The 16,113-nt window shown below is 37.4% G+C and overlaps 1 protein-coding gene and 1 long non-coding RNA gene across 2 annotated transcripts in view; one reads left to right on the top strand and one right to left on the bottom strand.

Moving 5' to 3' along the window:
- The window catches only part of DIAPH3 (diaphanous related formin 3), a 563,088-nt gene that overhangs the window by 230,790 nt on the left and 316,185 nt on the right, over positions 1-16,113 (bottom strand). Inside the window, exon 22 of the mRNA XM_027557103.1 lies at positions 3,417-3,546. Within this exon, the coding sequence (XP_027412904.1) occupies positions 3,417-3,546 (130 nt within the window). The remainder of the gene's footprint in view (positions 1-3,416; positions 3,547-16,113) is intronic.
- Positions 4,079-16,113, top strand: part of LOC113902166 — a 77,677-nt gene continuing 65,642 nt past the window's right edge. The window contains exon 1 of the long non-coding RNA XR_003513686.1: positions 4,079-4,714. This is a non-coding gene — a long non-coding RNA (uncharacterized LOC113902166). The remainder of the gene's footprint in view (positions 4,715-16,113) is intronic.

Genomic DNA, 16,113 nt, shown 5'->3' with positions numbered 1-16,113 from the left:
CTACGCCAAGACACAGAAACCACACCTTGGACCAGCAGCAAGACAGTCCACAGTAGTCACACAGCATGCGCTTGTTAAATGAATGAATAAGTGAGTTACAAAGCACATTAGCATGGCACCTCGAGAATTCAGGGTTAACTATCTAGAGAAGAATGGAAATATCTGGAAGAGCTATAGTAGTAGTAGTAATAGTAGTGTTAGTCACTCAGTCGTGTCCAACTCTGGGACCCCATGGACTGTAGCCCGCCAGGCTCCTCTGTCCATGGAATGCTCCAGTCAGTATTGGAGTGGGTTGCCTTTCCCTTCTCCAGAAGATCTTCCTACCCAGGGATCGAACCCAGGTCTCCTGCATTGCAGGCAGATTCTTTACCATCTGAGCCACCAGGGAAGAGCTATAATACCCTAAAAAGACATGGGTTCAACAAGGTGAAATTGTAAATTTACCTTGGTATTATTTTAATACATTCCAAAATCCCCAAAGTTTGGTCATATTTTCTAATCATTAGTAAAATACCATTCCAATTTAATGATGAAATTATTGTGAAATAATCAGTAACACCATCATGGATTAGAGTTCATTAATTTCAACTGTTTAGACCAGGGGAAAATGTATCCAACCCTTCAAAATCCATAAAGGAAAGAAATATTACAATGGTATACAGAAATATAATAATGACCCAAAATATTTTCACTGAAATACAACAGAAAAGCTGTAAGCCATTATCTTTTAGCAGAGAAGCAGCCCTAATGAAGTAGATTCTTGAAAATTGTCATACGGGTAAGCTCATTAGTTGTAATGAAAGTTCTCCCTGCTGATCCAGGAGTACCTAATGGCCAGGATTTGTTGTGTCTCAAAAACAAAGACACTTTTTAATTCATGTGATAGCTCATTGAGGAGACTTCAAATCTGGAAACTTTCAAATGATGATATAAAATACAAGAGCACTAAAACTTTCCAAAGCAAACATAGACTTATTTCATCTAAAACATTAAATTTGTTCCTCTAAAATCTCATCCATCAATAAGGTAATACAATCATAAAAAGAAATTAGGTTCAACAATCACCTACACTATAAAAAAAATTCTCTCAGTGATGGCTTTTCTATTTCAAATATGAAGTCGGCTGCTCCCTGTGAAACTCGTTCACGGTATCTGCTGACCCATACACATATGCACGGCTCTACTGTAACAGATGGAAACTAAAGCCTCCAAGGCCCCAGAATGCCCCCACAGAAACACCGAAAGAGAAAGCAGAAGAATCTCATTACCGAGTTACAACTCTGCAAGCAAGCCCTTATGAAAGTTAAACATTTCTCAAAAGCAAACTACAATGTTTATACTGGATTTTTAGCACAATCAAATGAGTCAAAATAGATAAATGATATTTTGAAAACTTAATTCATAGCAAAAACTGTTAGAAAATAAGTTTTACCATAAAAAATGCATCTGAGAACTCACATGGTGGCACAATGGATAAGTATCAGCCTGTCAATGCAGGGGACACAGGCTAGATTCTGTTCTGGGAAAGTTCCGCAGGCCTCAGGGGCAATGAAGCCTGCACACCTAGAGCCTGTGTTCCACAACAAGAGAAGGCAGCTCAGGGAGAGGCCCGCACACTGCGACCAGGAGCAGTCCCGGCCTGCCACAGCTAGAGAAAGCCCAGGTGCAGCAAAGGAGACCCAGCGCAACCCCAATAAAGACGTAAGTAAAAACTTTATTTTTAAAAAAGGACATCTGAAAAAGAAGCATATTCCAGCTTACTGTTCGGTTTTAGAACTAGTAGAAAAGATGGTGAAATGATCAGAAATCCAAGCTGCTATTATCAGAAAAGGCCCACACTGATTTAATTCTTTTTAAAGACATAATGCTGGTATAAGCTGTTATAATAACTACTCAACAATCTTTTCCACAGGAAAAGAAATTCCTCCATATTTCAAGGCACTCGGTAACACTTTTTCCTCTGTTACTTATCAAGCTTAACGTTCATCAAGAAAACCCACTTTCAATTCTTTTTCATCCTGTATAGTCAAATTTTATTCCAAAATGTAAGAAAATTCGTTTTAAGAATGTTATCATCCTTGTATTAATGAACTTAATCACTGAAAAGCTATTTTGAGTATCAGTGAGTCATTTTTAATGTTTTTCTTTTCTTCTCTGTGCTCTTTTGCTCAATCTCACATTGCTAATTATGAGAAAATTATTTGGATTATTTTCCCTTTTTAAATTCCCTTAAAACATTTACACTTAGACATACAGACATTATCTTCTTATGCTAAGAACATTTTATGGAAGCACAAGTGCAAACTAAGGAGTAATCCAATGTCATTAGAACATTAGACTGCAAGAGAGAACGTTTAAAAGTTTAGTTTATGTCTTAAAAAAACATTGTTTCCAACTTTTTTTTTTTGCAACAGCTGTACAAGATATACACTTGAAAGAAACATATATCTCAGGAAAAAATGTGAAAGAATTTCTCATGCAGTCACATGTCTCTCTGCAAAATACGTGCTATAAACCCCACTTTATAGAAGAAATAAGTTTCATAGGAGTATAAAATGATACAAGTGATTTTTAAAAGAAATATTCAGTATAATGCAGGAAAAAAGTATTCTTCTTTAAGTTGATAAATAACCAGTGGCCTACACATAAAGGATACAGATATTCTCCTGGTCCAAATGAAGTATCATCCAAAATATATATCCATACATTTGTATATATTCATACACAAGTGTACTCATAAATTCATTTTTTGAGTCAAGTTTTTTCCCACAGAACTGATTTGATATACAACCTAGATTCTTCAGATGATCAAAAAATTGCCTAAGTCATATTCAAGGCGAATATAAATAATATCAATAAGGCCTATCCTGTCTCTGATCCTTTGTATAACCAGACATAAATCCACAGTGGGGATAAGAAGGTTAGAACCTGGGGCTTTAGGGAGGAGTGACTGGAATCTCTGGCAGTTTGGTACCTGCTGAGGCAAAGGAAGCACACTCTACGTGCAAGGCGGGTGGATGGAGATTCGGAATTCAGGCCAAGGGGATGCTGCCTACGGCGCTTGGCTCAGACTCACACTCGTCCCAGGTGTTCGGAAGTGACCCCCGTGCAGGGAGCACCGTGCAGGCCACAGCGCGGGGCTTGGCAGAGCTGGGCTGCAGGGGTCCACGGGGCCGAGACTGCAGAGCTCCCAGCTTCTGAACAGAGGGTCTCATTACCCAGTCAAACAAACTAAACTCACAGCTGCAGAAATGACAATTCATAAAGCAAATTTCCAGTGACTTTCTAATTTTAAAATGATGCATTCAGTATGAAAACACTGTGACAAAGAGGCAAGTACGTTCAAATAAAAGGCATTATTTTCTATACCAACTTAAGACCCAGAATATGAAAATGTTTTCTATAAAAGCACAAACCTTTACTAGCTTTGTCCAAATGTCCCAAATCATCCACAAAATTCAGGATATCAGGATGCTTTTCTTCACATATTTCCACAAGAAAATGAAGAAGTGTTGTTTTCTGATCTGCTGATTTTGTGTCCTTTAGCTAAACAGAAGGAGAGGGAGAAAAAATTACAGAGAATCAAAAATATTTTGATAATCTTTTTATTTAAATAACGTTAATCCTGTTTTTTTACAGATAAGAAATAAATCAGTTCTAAAACTAGTTAATGCTGTATTTGAAAAGCCAATGTTTAAACACTTGAAAAGCTACTTATCATATACTGTTCTTTGGTCTAAATCATTAATATTTCCCATAAAGAAAGAATAAGCTTAATTCAATCTAGTATGCAATATTTCATGGGGGGAAAATATATGGTAAAATGCTCAGGAAAACAGGACAACCTAAGAATCTATACAATATTAGCACTTAAAGCAGCCTCACACACTTGTTCATTTTTTCATTTGGCACATATTTATAGAATGCCTGCTAGATACTACAGGATTTGGAGATTCAGCAACAAATAAGCTGTTCCTCAGGAAGCCGTTTAGTGTAAAAAAAGGAAAATACACATTTCTTCCTATGTGACGAAGAGTATGGTAAAAATAATCACACAGTGTGCCTAGGAGGACAGGGTACCTGAACTGAACAGCAGTAGACAGGAAGTGGTATGTGGCTGCAGAAGCAAAGCAAAAACCTCAAAGGCACAGTAGCAGAGCATTTGAATAAGACCGAAGATGACAAAGAAAGTGGCACTTGAGAGGAGTCTAAGTGACTCCAGAATAAAAGTGTATGTTGGGGGGAGGGGGAAGTAGAGAGAGTAGAAAGAAATCTGAGAAGGAAAAAGCCAGAAAATTAAAATAAAGGCAGACCATTCTGCGGATAAAGAATTCTGATCCCTAAGAACCGGGAGGTTTTTAACTAGATGAGAGATAATCAGGCGTACATTTTAGAAAGATCCTTCTACCACAATGTGGATAAAAGATTAGAACAAGGGTAAGCACAGAGCAGGAAGAATGATTTTTAAAGCTGCAGTAATAATCCAGGCAGTGGAAGAAAACAGACTGCACTGCGGTAAGGCCTCTGGCATGAGATAAGGGGACGAGGTGGGCACGGACCGGCACGTGACGCCATTCACAGAAGCTGAACAGGGAGGGCGAGGAGAAAGGCCTGGGCAGGGCAGAGGGAAAGGATTGCTTCAGTTTCGGACAAGGGAGCTTGAAGCTTCTACTCAACATCTAAATGCAGACACTGGGAAAGGATGGAGATGTATGTAAGTGTATATTATATTTCATTTCTTAACTTATTTTTCATTATTGCTGACTAAGTTTTTCAGGCATGTTTTTCCTAATCATTTGTAAATATGAAATTTAAAAATGATACATACACTGTATATCTGTTTCTGTACTGCATGGACATCTATGCTTTACACAAAAAGACTGTAAGACAGGAAAGACAATTTTGCTCCCTAAGAACCAACTTTTTATCCCTTGAGGGTGATAAACTGTAGAGAGCATACTTAGAATTTAAGATTATGGCATCTGGTTCTATCACTTCATGGCAAAAAGATGGCGAAAATGTGGTAACAGTGTCAGATTTCCTTTTCTTGGGTTCCAAAATAAATGCAGACAGTGATTGCAGCCATAAAATTAAAGGATGCCTGCTCCTTGGACAAATAGCTATTACAAACCTAGACAGAGTATTAAAAAGCAAAGACATTTTTAATACCTTTGCCAACAAAGGTCCATATAGTCAAAGCTATGGTTTTTCCAGTAGTCATGTACAGATGTGAGAGTTGGACTATAAACAAAGCTGAGTGCCAAAAAATTGATGTTTTTGAATTGTGTGTTGGAGAAGACTCTTGAGATCCCTTGGACAGCAAGGAGATTAAAACAGTCAGTCCTACATGAAATCCGTCCTGAATATTTATTGGAAGGACTGATGCTGAAGCTGAACCTCCAATACTTTGCCCACCTGGTGTGAAGAAACTCATTGGAAAAGACCCTGATGCTTGGAAAGACTGAAGGCAGGAGGAGAAGGGGACGACAGAGGATGAGGTGGTTGGATGGCATCACCAACTTGATGGACATGAGTGTGAGCAAACTCAGGAAGATAGTGATAGACAAAGAAGCCTGTCATGTGATGGGGTCACAAAGAGTGGAACACGACTTAGCAACTGAACAACAACAACAATACTGAATTCTTCTATTCCCCACCTCCCTCTTTAAAGCGATGGCTGGAAAACACTCCTCCTTCTATGAACTTCCGGCTCTTGACTGTCACCAGTGTACTGCCTTCCTCATGCTCCATTCACGTGAGTCCAGACACATGGTCTGTGTGGAATGCTGATTAAAACAAGTGCCTGCAAGAGCTTCTAGCTCTGTTTGTGATGTAACTAAATGGCCAGCTATTTCAAGGATTGAAATATATCAAGAAATGTCTATGATCCAACAATAAGCAACTGGATCATTTTGATCTTTCCTCAAGAGTGATAAGATTTCAGAATTAGAATTCTGGTACATACTATAGGTTATGGCATCTACAAATTTAATAAATGTTAAGGATGTAGGCCAAATAGAGATTCAAATATATAGAGACAATCATAAAGACAACACACTGAGGGAGGAGGGTTCTATCCTGGCTGTACGGTTGACATCAGCAGGTTAGCAACTCCCATACAGGTCACCATCTATCATTTGAAAATATACTCACTGAATAATAAATAAGTAAAAGTCTCCCATTCCTCCAAAATCTGTATTTAACAATTATGAGCTTAAAAAAATACTCAAATTCCAAATTAGATTTGAAAATATACCTAATAAAAGATAAGAAGTTAAGAAACACAGATAAGTGACAATTTGTTCATAATGGATGAACTTAATAAACTACTAGTTGCTGGAAATTCCAGGACAGAGATTGTTCATTCAGTTCCTAACATTCTCAGGAAAAAGTGCACAATGCTGAGAAGGTATTCTTACTGCCTCAATTACTCTATTCCCTTCCTTCCTTCCCCCAAATCACGTAAAGAAAAAAAAAAAAAAAAAAAAAATCAAAAAACAAAAATATCCTTCCAGAAAGCATGTGAAAATGTATGAAAGCACAACAAAATACATGTATCACAGTCTTCACTTATGTGATCAATATTTTTTTTTACCTTTTGATAAACATTAAAAACAAAAAGGGCACACTCTATTTCTACTAATTATCCATCATACATGATCAGCAATTGAGCTAGAACAAGGAAAGCTTGAGAGACGATGCTAATTTTGTTAAAGAGAAAAACACAACTTGAACATAGTCTTTCCCTTGTAAAGAAAACGAAGCTAAAATATCTGCTTTAAAACGTTATTCTTAAGTTTAAGAAATATGCTTTATTTAAATTGTCACTAACATTGCTTGACAGGATTCCTTTGGTATCACTGTCAAGAAATTATCTTACTGATGAGTAATCATTACTGTTAAGGAGAATTTCTTATTTATATATTGCTTCTTAAAGGTACATTTAATGTGCTGTAGATGTCAAATAAACAAAAAGATGGATGGAGTTTCTTCAACCACTCTGTTCATTCCAAACAAAATAATGTTAAAAAGAGATCCTGTAATACATCATGGCCTGGTTGTCAGTTGGGATAGAACACCTTTGTAGCTACAATGAAAGGTTTTGGAATATTTTTAAGGGATTCAGCACATATTTGGATGACATTTAAAAACCATTTCATTGTTTTAGTCACAAGGAAGAAAATACTCCAAATTAAAACTAAGCATCTTCTCGGTAATTTTCAGAATCCAAAGAACTACAACCCCTTATAATCCGAATAATGAAACTTTTATCTTAAGAATACTGTCAGATTTGTAACTGTTTCTCATTATATATGTTCCTGTACTCTAATTACATTATCAAGCTGGCACTGACTCTTGAGATGTTGTAGACATTGCTGAACACCAGGAAAATGAAAAAATTATGAGGGTCTGTAATGACTCCGCAAACATTCTAGAAGACCCTACCTTGTGAATAATGCAAACACTGAGGACAACAGCGGCCACTCTTGTTTGTGTGGCACTTACTAGGAGACAGGACTAGCCAAATACTGTAACACCAGTTAAGTGCTTACAACACACAACATCCCTATGAGGAAGCAGCTGGTATTATACTCATTATTAAGAGAGTACGAGAGACTGGAAAGATCACGCAGCACATCCCAGAACACACAGCTAATATGCAATAGAACCAAGATTTATTTGAACCCAATTCTATGTGAACCCAAAGCTCTTAGCCACTATAAAATACAGCTCTTCTACAAAATATTTAATCTAGATTACAGTCCATGGGGTTGCAAAGAGTTGGACACAAATGAACAACTAAGCACACACACACATACACAAACACACACACAAACAATGCATCAAAAGAATCAAAATTCTCAGAAACACAGTGGTTAAAAATAGTAAGACAATAAAAGAACGCTAATGAACGCAACTTAAAGTACGGAAACTCTGTAATATGTTAATTCTAGCCTGGAAAGCCTCTATTCCTCTACCCTGAAATCTCTTCTAGTTCTGAAAGCATGGAATTCTTTCTACTGATCCATCTATACAATTAATAAAATGCTACCTGAATTTTACCTCAAATGCAAAAGTGAAAAAAGTGAAAGTGTTAGTCACTCAGTTATGTCCAACTTGTTGAGACCATATGGATTTTACCCTGCCAGGCTCCTCTGTCCATGGAATTCTTCAGGCAAGATTACTGGAGTGGGTAGCCATGCCCTTCTCCATGGGATCTTTCCAACTCAGGGACTGAACTAGTGCGTCCTGCATTGCAGGCAGATTCTCTGCCATCTGAGCCACCAGGAAAGCTCAAAGTCTTTCCATATTGCTAACAGGATCAGTGTGTCAAAACATGATACCAACATGTGTGAATGAAACTATAAAGTTTCATATTTGAGAGACCTAGCCAAGTATATTTACTAACATCACATTCCGTCTTAAATCACCTGCAGAATAAAGTCCTTAGTGTATCTTTGAAACAACACCTCTATATGTATGTTCCATGTACCCACACGTAAATGGATGTCTGAATAAGAACTGCCAATGAATAGATCATAATTGCTCAGATATGAAGTTAAAAAAGTCAATGTCTAGGTCCACAATTACTAGGGAAACCAACTACAACTATAGAATGAACTATTCCCTGATATGTTTAAATGCACATTTAAAAAACAATCACTGTGTTGATTACACTTTTCAAAAATACTGTGTATCTCTCCAAAATAAATGGATATTTAAAATCTTAACATAAACAAGATGCTTTGCATCTTCTATGCCACTGCCACAACCATTAACACATGTAACAAAACTTTCATAATGATTTTAAAGAAGGTAAAGATAAACTATATTAGGTAAAACAGTTATTAAATTTATGGGCATTCACATATAAAAATAACTTATACCAATGATTGGTTTTCATTTTTAAATGACAAGAATTAAAACATTAAATAAGGAAGAAAATGCTTTCAATAATGTCAACTTCTGTAATTAAACTAAATTTTTGCCATACCCTCACAGACACACTATCTCTTAATTATGTTTTAAACATACTTCTATTGGATTTTAGTGAGCATGAAAACCATTTTTGCATTTTAGTAAAATTTTATCTTGTTGGACTATTATATTGTTCGATCTTCTATTTACACTATCCCCTTATTCCACAAGAGATTCTAAAGAGATCAGTGTTCTTTAGTTAACATAAATGGATCAAATACATTAATTTTAAATGGGTTTTATCATGATTAATTTATTTAATTAACAGACTTTATATTTTAGAGCAGTTTCAGCTTTAAGACAAATTGAGGAAAACATACAGATTTTCCATATACTCTCTCCTCTACACATACAAATTCCTTTATCAACAACATTTTCCAGTAGTGATACATTTGTTAAATTGTATGTACCAATATTGATATTATTGATACATTATTATTAAGAACCAAACTTTATTTTGGACTTCGTTCTGTCAAAGTTGTATGGGTTTTGCCAAATGTATAATGTCACATATCTACCATTACAGAGTCACAGGGAATACTTTTACCACCCTGAAAAATTTCCTGTCCTCCACCTATTCATCCCTTCCTTCTTTCTCCTCCCACACAGCCCCTAGGAAATGCTGACCTTTTTACTATCTCCATAATTTTGTCTTTTCCAGAATGTCAGAGTTGGGGATAAGAGTATATAGGCTATTCAGATTAAGTTCTTTTATTTAATATTATACATTTATCCATGTTTTTTCTTGGATTAAGAGAATACTTTCTTTCAGATTTATTTATTTAATTTTCATTTTTTGGAAATAAAGCCTGTCACTGTTTCCACTTTTTCCATATCTTTTTGCCATGAAGTGATGGGACTGGATGCCATGATCTTAGTTTTCTGAATGCTGAGTTTTTAAGCCAGCTTTTTCACTCTTCTCTATTACCCTCCAAGAGGCTCTTTAGTTCTTCTTCACTTTCTGCCATAAGGGTGGTGTTATCTGCATATGTGAGGTTATTAATACTCAAGCCGGCAATCTTGATTCTAGCTTGTGCTTCCTCCAGCCCAGCATTTCTCATGATGTACTCTGCATGTAAGTTAAATAAGCAGAGTGACAATATACAGCCTTGACGTACTCCTTTTCCTATTTGGAACCAGTCTGTTGTTCCATGTCCAGTTCTAAGTGTTGCTTCCTGACTTGCATACAGATTTCTCAAGCGGCAGGTCAGGTGGTCTGGTATTCCCACTTCTTGAAGAATTTTCCACAGTTTGTTGGGATCCACACAGTCAAAGGCTTTGGCACAGTCAATAAAACAGAAGTAGATGTTTTTTTGGAACTCTCTTGCTTTTTCGATGATCCAGCAGATGTTGGCAATTTGATCTCTGGTTTCTTTGCCTTTTTTAAATCCAGGTTGAACATCTGGAAGTTCACGGTTCACGTGCTGTTGAAACCTGGCTTGGAGTATTTTGAGCATTATTTTACTAGTGTGTGAGATGAGTGCAATTGTGCACTACTTTGAGCATTCTTTGGCATTGCCTTTCTTTGGCATATGAATGAAAACTGATGTTTTCCAGTCCTGTGGCCACTGCTGAGTTTTCCAAATTTGCTGGCATATTGAGTGCAACACTTTCACAGCATCATCATTTAGGATCTGAAATAGCTCAACTGGAATTCCATCACCTCCACTAGCTTTGTTCACAGTGATGCTTCCTAAGGCCCACTTGACTTCACATTCCAGAATGTCTGGCTCTAGCTGATTCCAGAATATCTGGCTCTAGCTGAGTGATCACACCATCGTGATTATCTGGGTCATTAAGATCTTTTCTTTTTTTTTTTTTTTATCTCTAAGCACAGTGGAGGAATCTGAGGCTGTCAGCTTCAGAGACAGGGAGTTTGACAGAACAGGAATTCTGGTTTTGAAAGCGGGGAGAGGACAGCACATGAGCAGCACATTGACTCTTCATGAACAAAGCCACCTGGGTTTTATAATTCTAATAAAGGGATAATTCTAATTTTAAGAGCAACTGAGAAAACAAAGGTAATACGAATAATTTATCAGAAACACTATTTAGTAAAGCTAATTAATTATTTCTTGGAAAATGCTATAGATTAAATATGTTAATGAGTAACTCCGATAGAGTTAAGCAGTCTAAGGAATTTCACACTGCTTTGGAAGTCAGATTTTTCACAGACTTAATTGGCTGGATGTGTGGCATTTGTTATCTTCAAGTCTTTGGCCAGAAACTGCTTTATTTTCAAAGGATGCCAAAACTTACTGGGGTGGCTTTCCAATCCGATAGCAAATAAAAATTCTTCTAAAATCCTTCTGAAAAACCAAATGCCATTGGAACAATGGGTTTGTTTGACAAAGGTCTTTCTTAAAAATAACTTCAGATAGTAAAGGAAAAGGTGATATATACAAGAATCAAGATTTCACAAAAAAAGATGGTGAGTGGTAACCTGTGTGACTATGACAAGCTTGCAGAATATAAACCACATGTAACAGGTAGAGGGATTTGCTTCCTGCTCTTCATAATCATTGAAACTCTGCTTTCTAAGATCAAGTCCTGAAAAATAACTCAGGACACTGACCATCAACTTATTTCAGTTGCACCGTGTCACTGAGCTTCATACTCCTTTCACTCATCTTCTTCACTTTCAGAACAGTGTTCAGCGTGGCACCAAAGAAAAGCAGCAGTTTTGGGGAATATTCTCACCACTCATCCTTAAGTGAGGAAATAGAGTTGTTTCGTTTTTGTTTTGCTCTCATATTGGTTAGGTTTAGCTTTTGCATGTTTGTTGGATGGTTGGTTCCAGGCCACCTATAAGGGATTGTTCATTCTGGGGTAAGTCGGGCAGAAGACAGATAAAATGATTCTCGGTTCAGTCTGAACATTAAAGATCACCTGTGGGATCTTTTTGAAGATGCCACGCATCAGGATCCGTATCCACGCCTGCTGAAGTACCTCATCTGACGCGAGGCTGACACACTGCTAATTGTAAAGGGCACTGTGGGGTGAGAACTGAAGCCCTGAAGGAGAGCTGTGCACAGAGATCACTTCAAGAGATCACTCACAACAGCTGGCAAAGGCACCAAAGAATGAAGAGACTAAACACATTTCTAAAAACTCTCCCCATCACAGCTTTGGTGAAATTATCCGACTTTTGGTTAGTCTATGCTTATAAAAGAAACATACAGACCAAATAAGAATTTCACGCACTTGAAAAGGTAACAGACAAAATTCAAACTGGCCTGCCACCATTGCATTTAATATCTAACTCCTGATACCAACCGTCCCATTATTACATATGCTTTGATAGCTTCACCTCTGAAATTAATTAATTGAACATTCTACTGCCACTGACAATAGGAAATTTCCTATAAGTGACAATATGGATAAACTTATAGATAAATCAACAGTGATGTTTTTCTGTAATCCCTCCCCTCCAACTAACACTACATAAACTGATATAACTTCTTATAACCGGTAAACTCTTCCAAAACTTATATTTACTATCCCAGTACAGGTAGTCAGTTTAGCTACCTAGAACAAGAGCTCCATCATTCAACTGTACTGATTAGGATGATTCGTTATTTAGAAATCAAACATTTTAGCAGACATCAGTAATATATACAAGTATGTTATAATCATTGTTTCTGAATTGACAACATCTTTTCAAAAACAAGTTAAAATCATCTCATATATTTGATATGGTGTTGAGTTTGATGGTTGAGTCAACCCCCTTTTTCTAGAATACTGACTTAACTGGCTCCACACAGATTCTCTAAAATTACTAATTTTAGCACCAACAACATACACATATTTCTAGGTGGGCATTTTGGTCAGACAAGCACCTACCTGATTGCTGATTGGATTTCTAAGGATACAAATTTGCATTTAGTCAAGAGCAGGTCCGGATAAAAGAATGTAATCTCAAACTGCTTATTAACAGATGATATATCTGTACTTTTCAGTTATAGTAATGCTATCCCTAGTTTAAGCAAAATGGTATAAGTGCCTTGCTTTCTGATGGCTTGGCTTTTTAAAAGGATAAACATCAGACTATATAGAAGAATGGAGAGAGTGCTTGTCATTCGTAAAATCCTCCAAAGATATTACTTAAATTTGGATAATAAGCAGTTTGAGATTATTATACTTTATTCAGGACCTGCAGTACTCTTGCTTCGGAAATTCCATGGACAGAAGTGCATGGCAGGCTACAGTCCACAGGGTCTCAAAGAGTCGAACATGACTGTAACTAAATAGCAGCAGAAGCAGCATCTCACTATGAGGGCTCTCTTAGAGTGTTACCCTGTAACACGCTCTGAGTACATATTTGCAAGGGAAGGGGGTGGCTGATGGGGGGCGGGGAGATGTTTCTAAAAGAAAGATCTTCATGACATTGATTTTTTTCATTTGCTATTTAAAAGAACACTGCTCGACATCCTATGTTCCATTTATAATGAAATTCAGGCAAAATTTCGCATGAAGTGCAGCCTTGGCTAATAAGAGAAATTAAAATATTTAGTTCACAAAGTCTCATGACCATGTTCTGCACTTCACTTTTTCCATCAGAAAGCCTCAAGCCTACCACCTACTTTAATTTACGCTTACATCTTAATACATTCTAGTCTATGGTTACTTTATGTCTCAAATTTTATCTTTATATTTATCACAGACCCTATCAAATCTTTGGGTAAAAGAAAGTAAAATCTTTTCTTTCTGAACTCATTTATTATGGTTCAGTTCAGTTGCTCAGTTGTGTCCAACTCTTTGTGACCCATGAACTGTAGCACTCCAGGCTTCCCTGTCCATTACCATCTCCCAGAGACTGCTCAAACCCATGTCCAATGAGTCAGTGATGTTATAGTTTTATTGTAATATAGTTTATCATAATATAAATTATAATATAGTTTATTAGTCATCTCAATCAGATATAAAAGAAGATAATATAGTCCCTAAAACCAAATTACAATGCATATAGAATTCACTATTCATGTATTTATCTCTGAACAATGCAAAGTTAACAATTTAACTTTCCATACACTTAAGCTAAATTTATAAAGCACACTTAAAAGTAAAGATTTTGGATATAGAATATTAAATGGCATATAATTACCCAGCATGTTTGAACAGATTAAAATATTACCCTGTCTTTCTACTGTCAAATAAATATGGAATTCCTTGTACGGGGCTTATCATCAAAGCAAATGCTTCATGCTCAGTGTGAAAATTCAATCACAATTGTCAAAGATCAAGCTGCTACTTCTGATAACAAACATGATGAGATACCATCTTGTTCAATATATGCTTTCAACTTGACATGTAGGCTAATAAAAAATATGAAGTTGTAGTATTTATTTTGTTTCTTGTACAACAGAAGGCTCCTAACAGGGAAGATCAAAATATCCAGTAACGCTGACTGAAAATATAGTCAACCCTATTATCTGGAGACAGATTAACAGGTTTATAGCTTGACTACAGTAAAATATTAGCAGCAGGCACTGTATTTGCAAAGGGTTTTAAATCATTATGCATCAGCAACTGTGTATCAATATGAGAGGATATCTGTTTTCAACTACGTAACAACACTGTCTTTACGCAACACTGAATGTACTGCTTTGTGCACTGCTATCCATTCAACAGCTATTTATTCAGCATTTACTACGGACCAAGCACTACACGAGGCACTTCCTCTTCGTTAATCAGACCTAACCTCTTGTCTCCACCTCTCTTTGAAGGAAGGCATGAGGGAAGGCATGTGGTCAGCTTCTTGTGAGCTTGTCATTGTTCCGAGATACACAATCTGAAGCCAGAACAGATGCTCAGCAGTTTGAAGCAAACTCCAGTAGTTTCCACGTGTGGACTCAACTTCTCTGCCATCTCACCCCCAGCCCTATTTTTCTTCCTTTCTTCTCAGGGGAAGCTTGAATTGGCAATCTTGCTTGCCTCCTTGCCCTTCAGACTCCAAACTCATAATCACCATGCCTTCCCAATTCCTAGATGTTCCTTAAATGTGGACACTTCCCTCCATCCCCTCTACCCCTTTGCAACTACCTTAGTCAGACCTCCATCATCTCAGAGCACAGTGACCATTTCATAGTGGACCCTCAAATATATGTAAAATATATAAAGAAGGCAGCTTCAAGCAGATGCCTTTTAAGACACTGAGGTAACAGAGACTGTTGTTTGTGGTTTAGTCACTGAGTCATATCTGACTTTCGCAACCCCAAGAACTGTAGCCCACCAGGCTCCTCTCTCCATGGGATCTCCCAGCCAGGAATACAGGAGTGGGTCACCATTGCCTACTCTAGAAACTAGAGATAGGAAACACCAAAATCAGCCTGAACTCACCTCTCTTTTGAGCAACAGTTTCAAACATGTCAGTAGCAAGGAATTATCTTTGAATCCTCCCTTTTTCCTCTTCCATCCCCAGCTATCCTCTCAGCTCCATTTCCCCTGGTGCCTTCATAGGTTATGTGACACAGGTCAGCCAATCACTGAGTCTCTCCCCACTATAACCCCCTAACCCAACGTTGTCCAATACAACAGTGATGGAAACGTGCTATACTTACGCTGTCTGCATATATGGACACTGACTCACTTGAAACATGCTAAGTGTGACTGAGGAACTAAAAATTTTTAAGTTTACTTAAATAGTAATTGACTGAAATTTGAAAAGTCATATATGGCTAATGGTGACAGTACTGGAAGGTGCAGCTTGCCTTTCTTCCATCCTGCTGCTACAATTATCTTCCTGGAAGACAGATGATAACATCACTTGATCTACAGAACATGCCTTCATAAAGCCTTTACCATACGGCATGACACCTAAGCTCTTCATCATTGAGACCAGCTTACTATTTCATTTCTATTTTCTCCACTCCTCCTGCATCCAAAAGGGAAAGTGTGAGTCGCTCAGTCATGTCTGACTCTTAGCAACCCCATGGACTGTAGTCCACCAGGCTCCTGTGTCCATGGAATTCTCCAGGCAAGTATACCGGAATGGGTTGCCATTTCGCTCTTCAGGGGATCTTCCTGATCCAGGGATCGACCCCAAATCCCCAGCATTGCAGGCAGATTCTTTACCATCTGAGCTACCAGTGAAGCCCCTTCAACAATAACTGATCACTTGGTATACTCACACAT

The sequence above is a fragment of the Bos indicus x Bos taurus genome, chromosome 12, assembly GCF_003369695.1.
Source record: "Bos indicus x Bos taurus breed Angus x Brahman F1 hybrid chromosome 12, Bos_hybrid_MaternalHap_v2.0, whole genome shotgun sequence".
Classification (NCBI taxonomy): Eukaryota; Metazoa; Chordata; class Mammalia; order Artiodactyla; family Bovidae; genus Bos; species Bos indicus x Bos taurus.
This window is presented reverse-complemented; position numbering and strand designations above follow the sequence as displayed.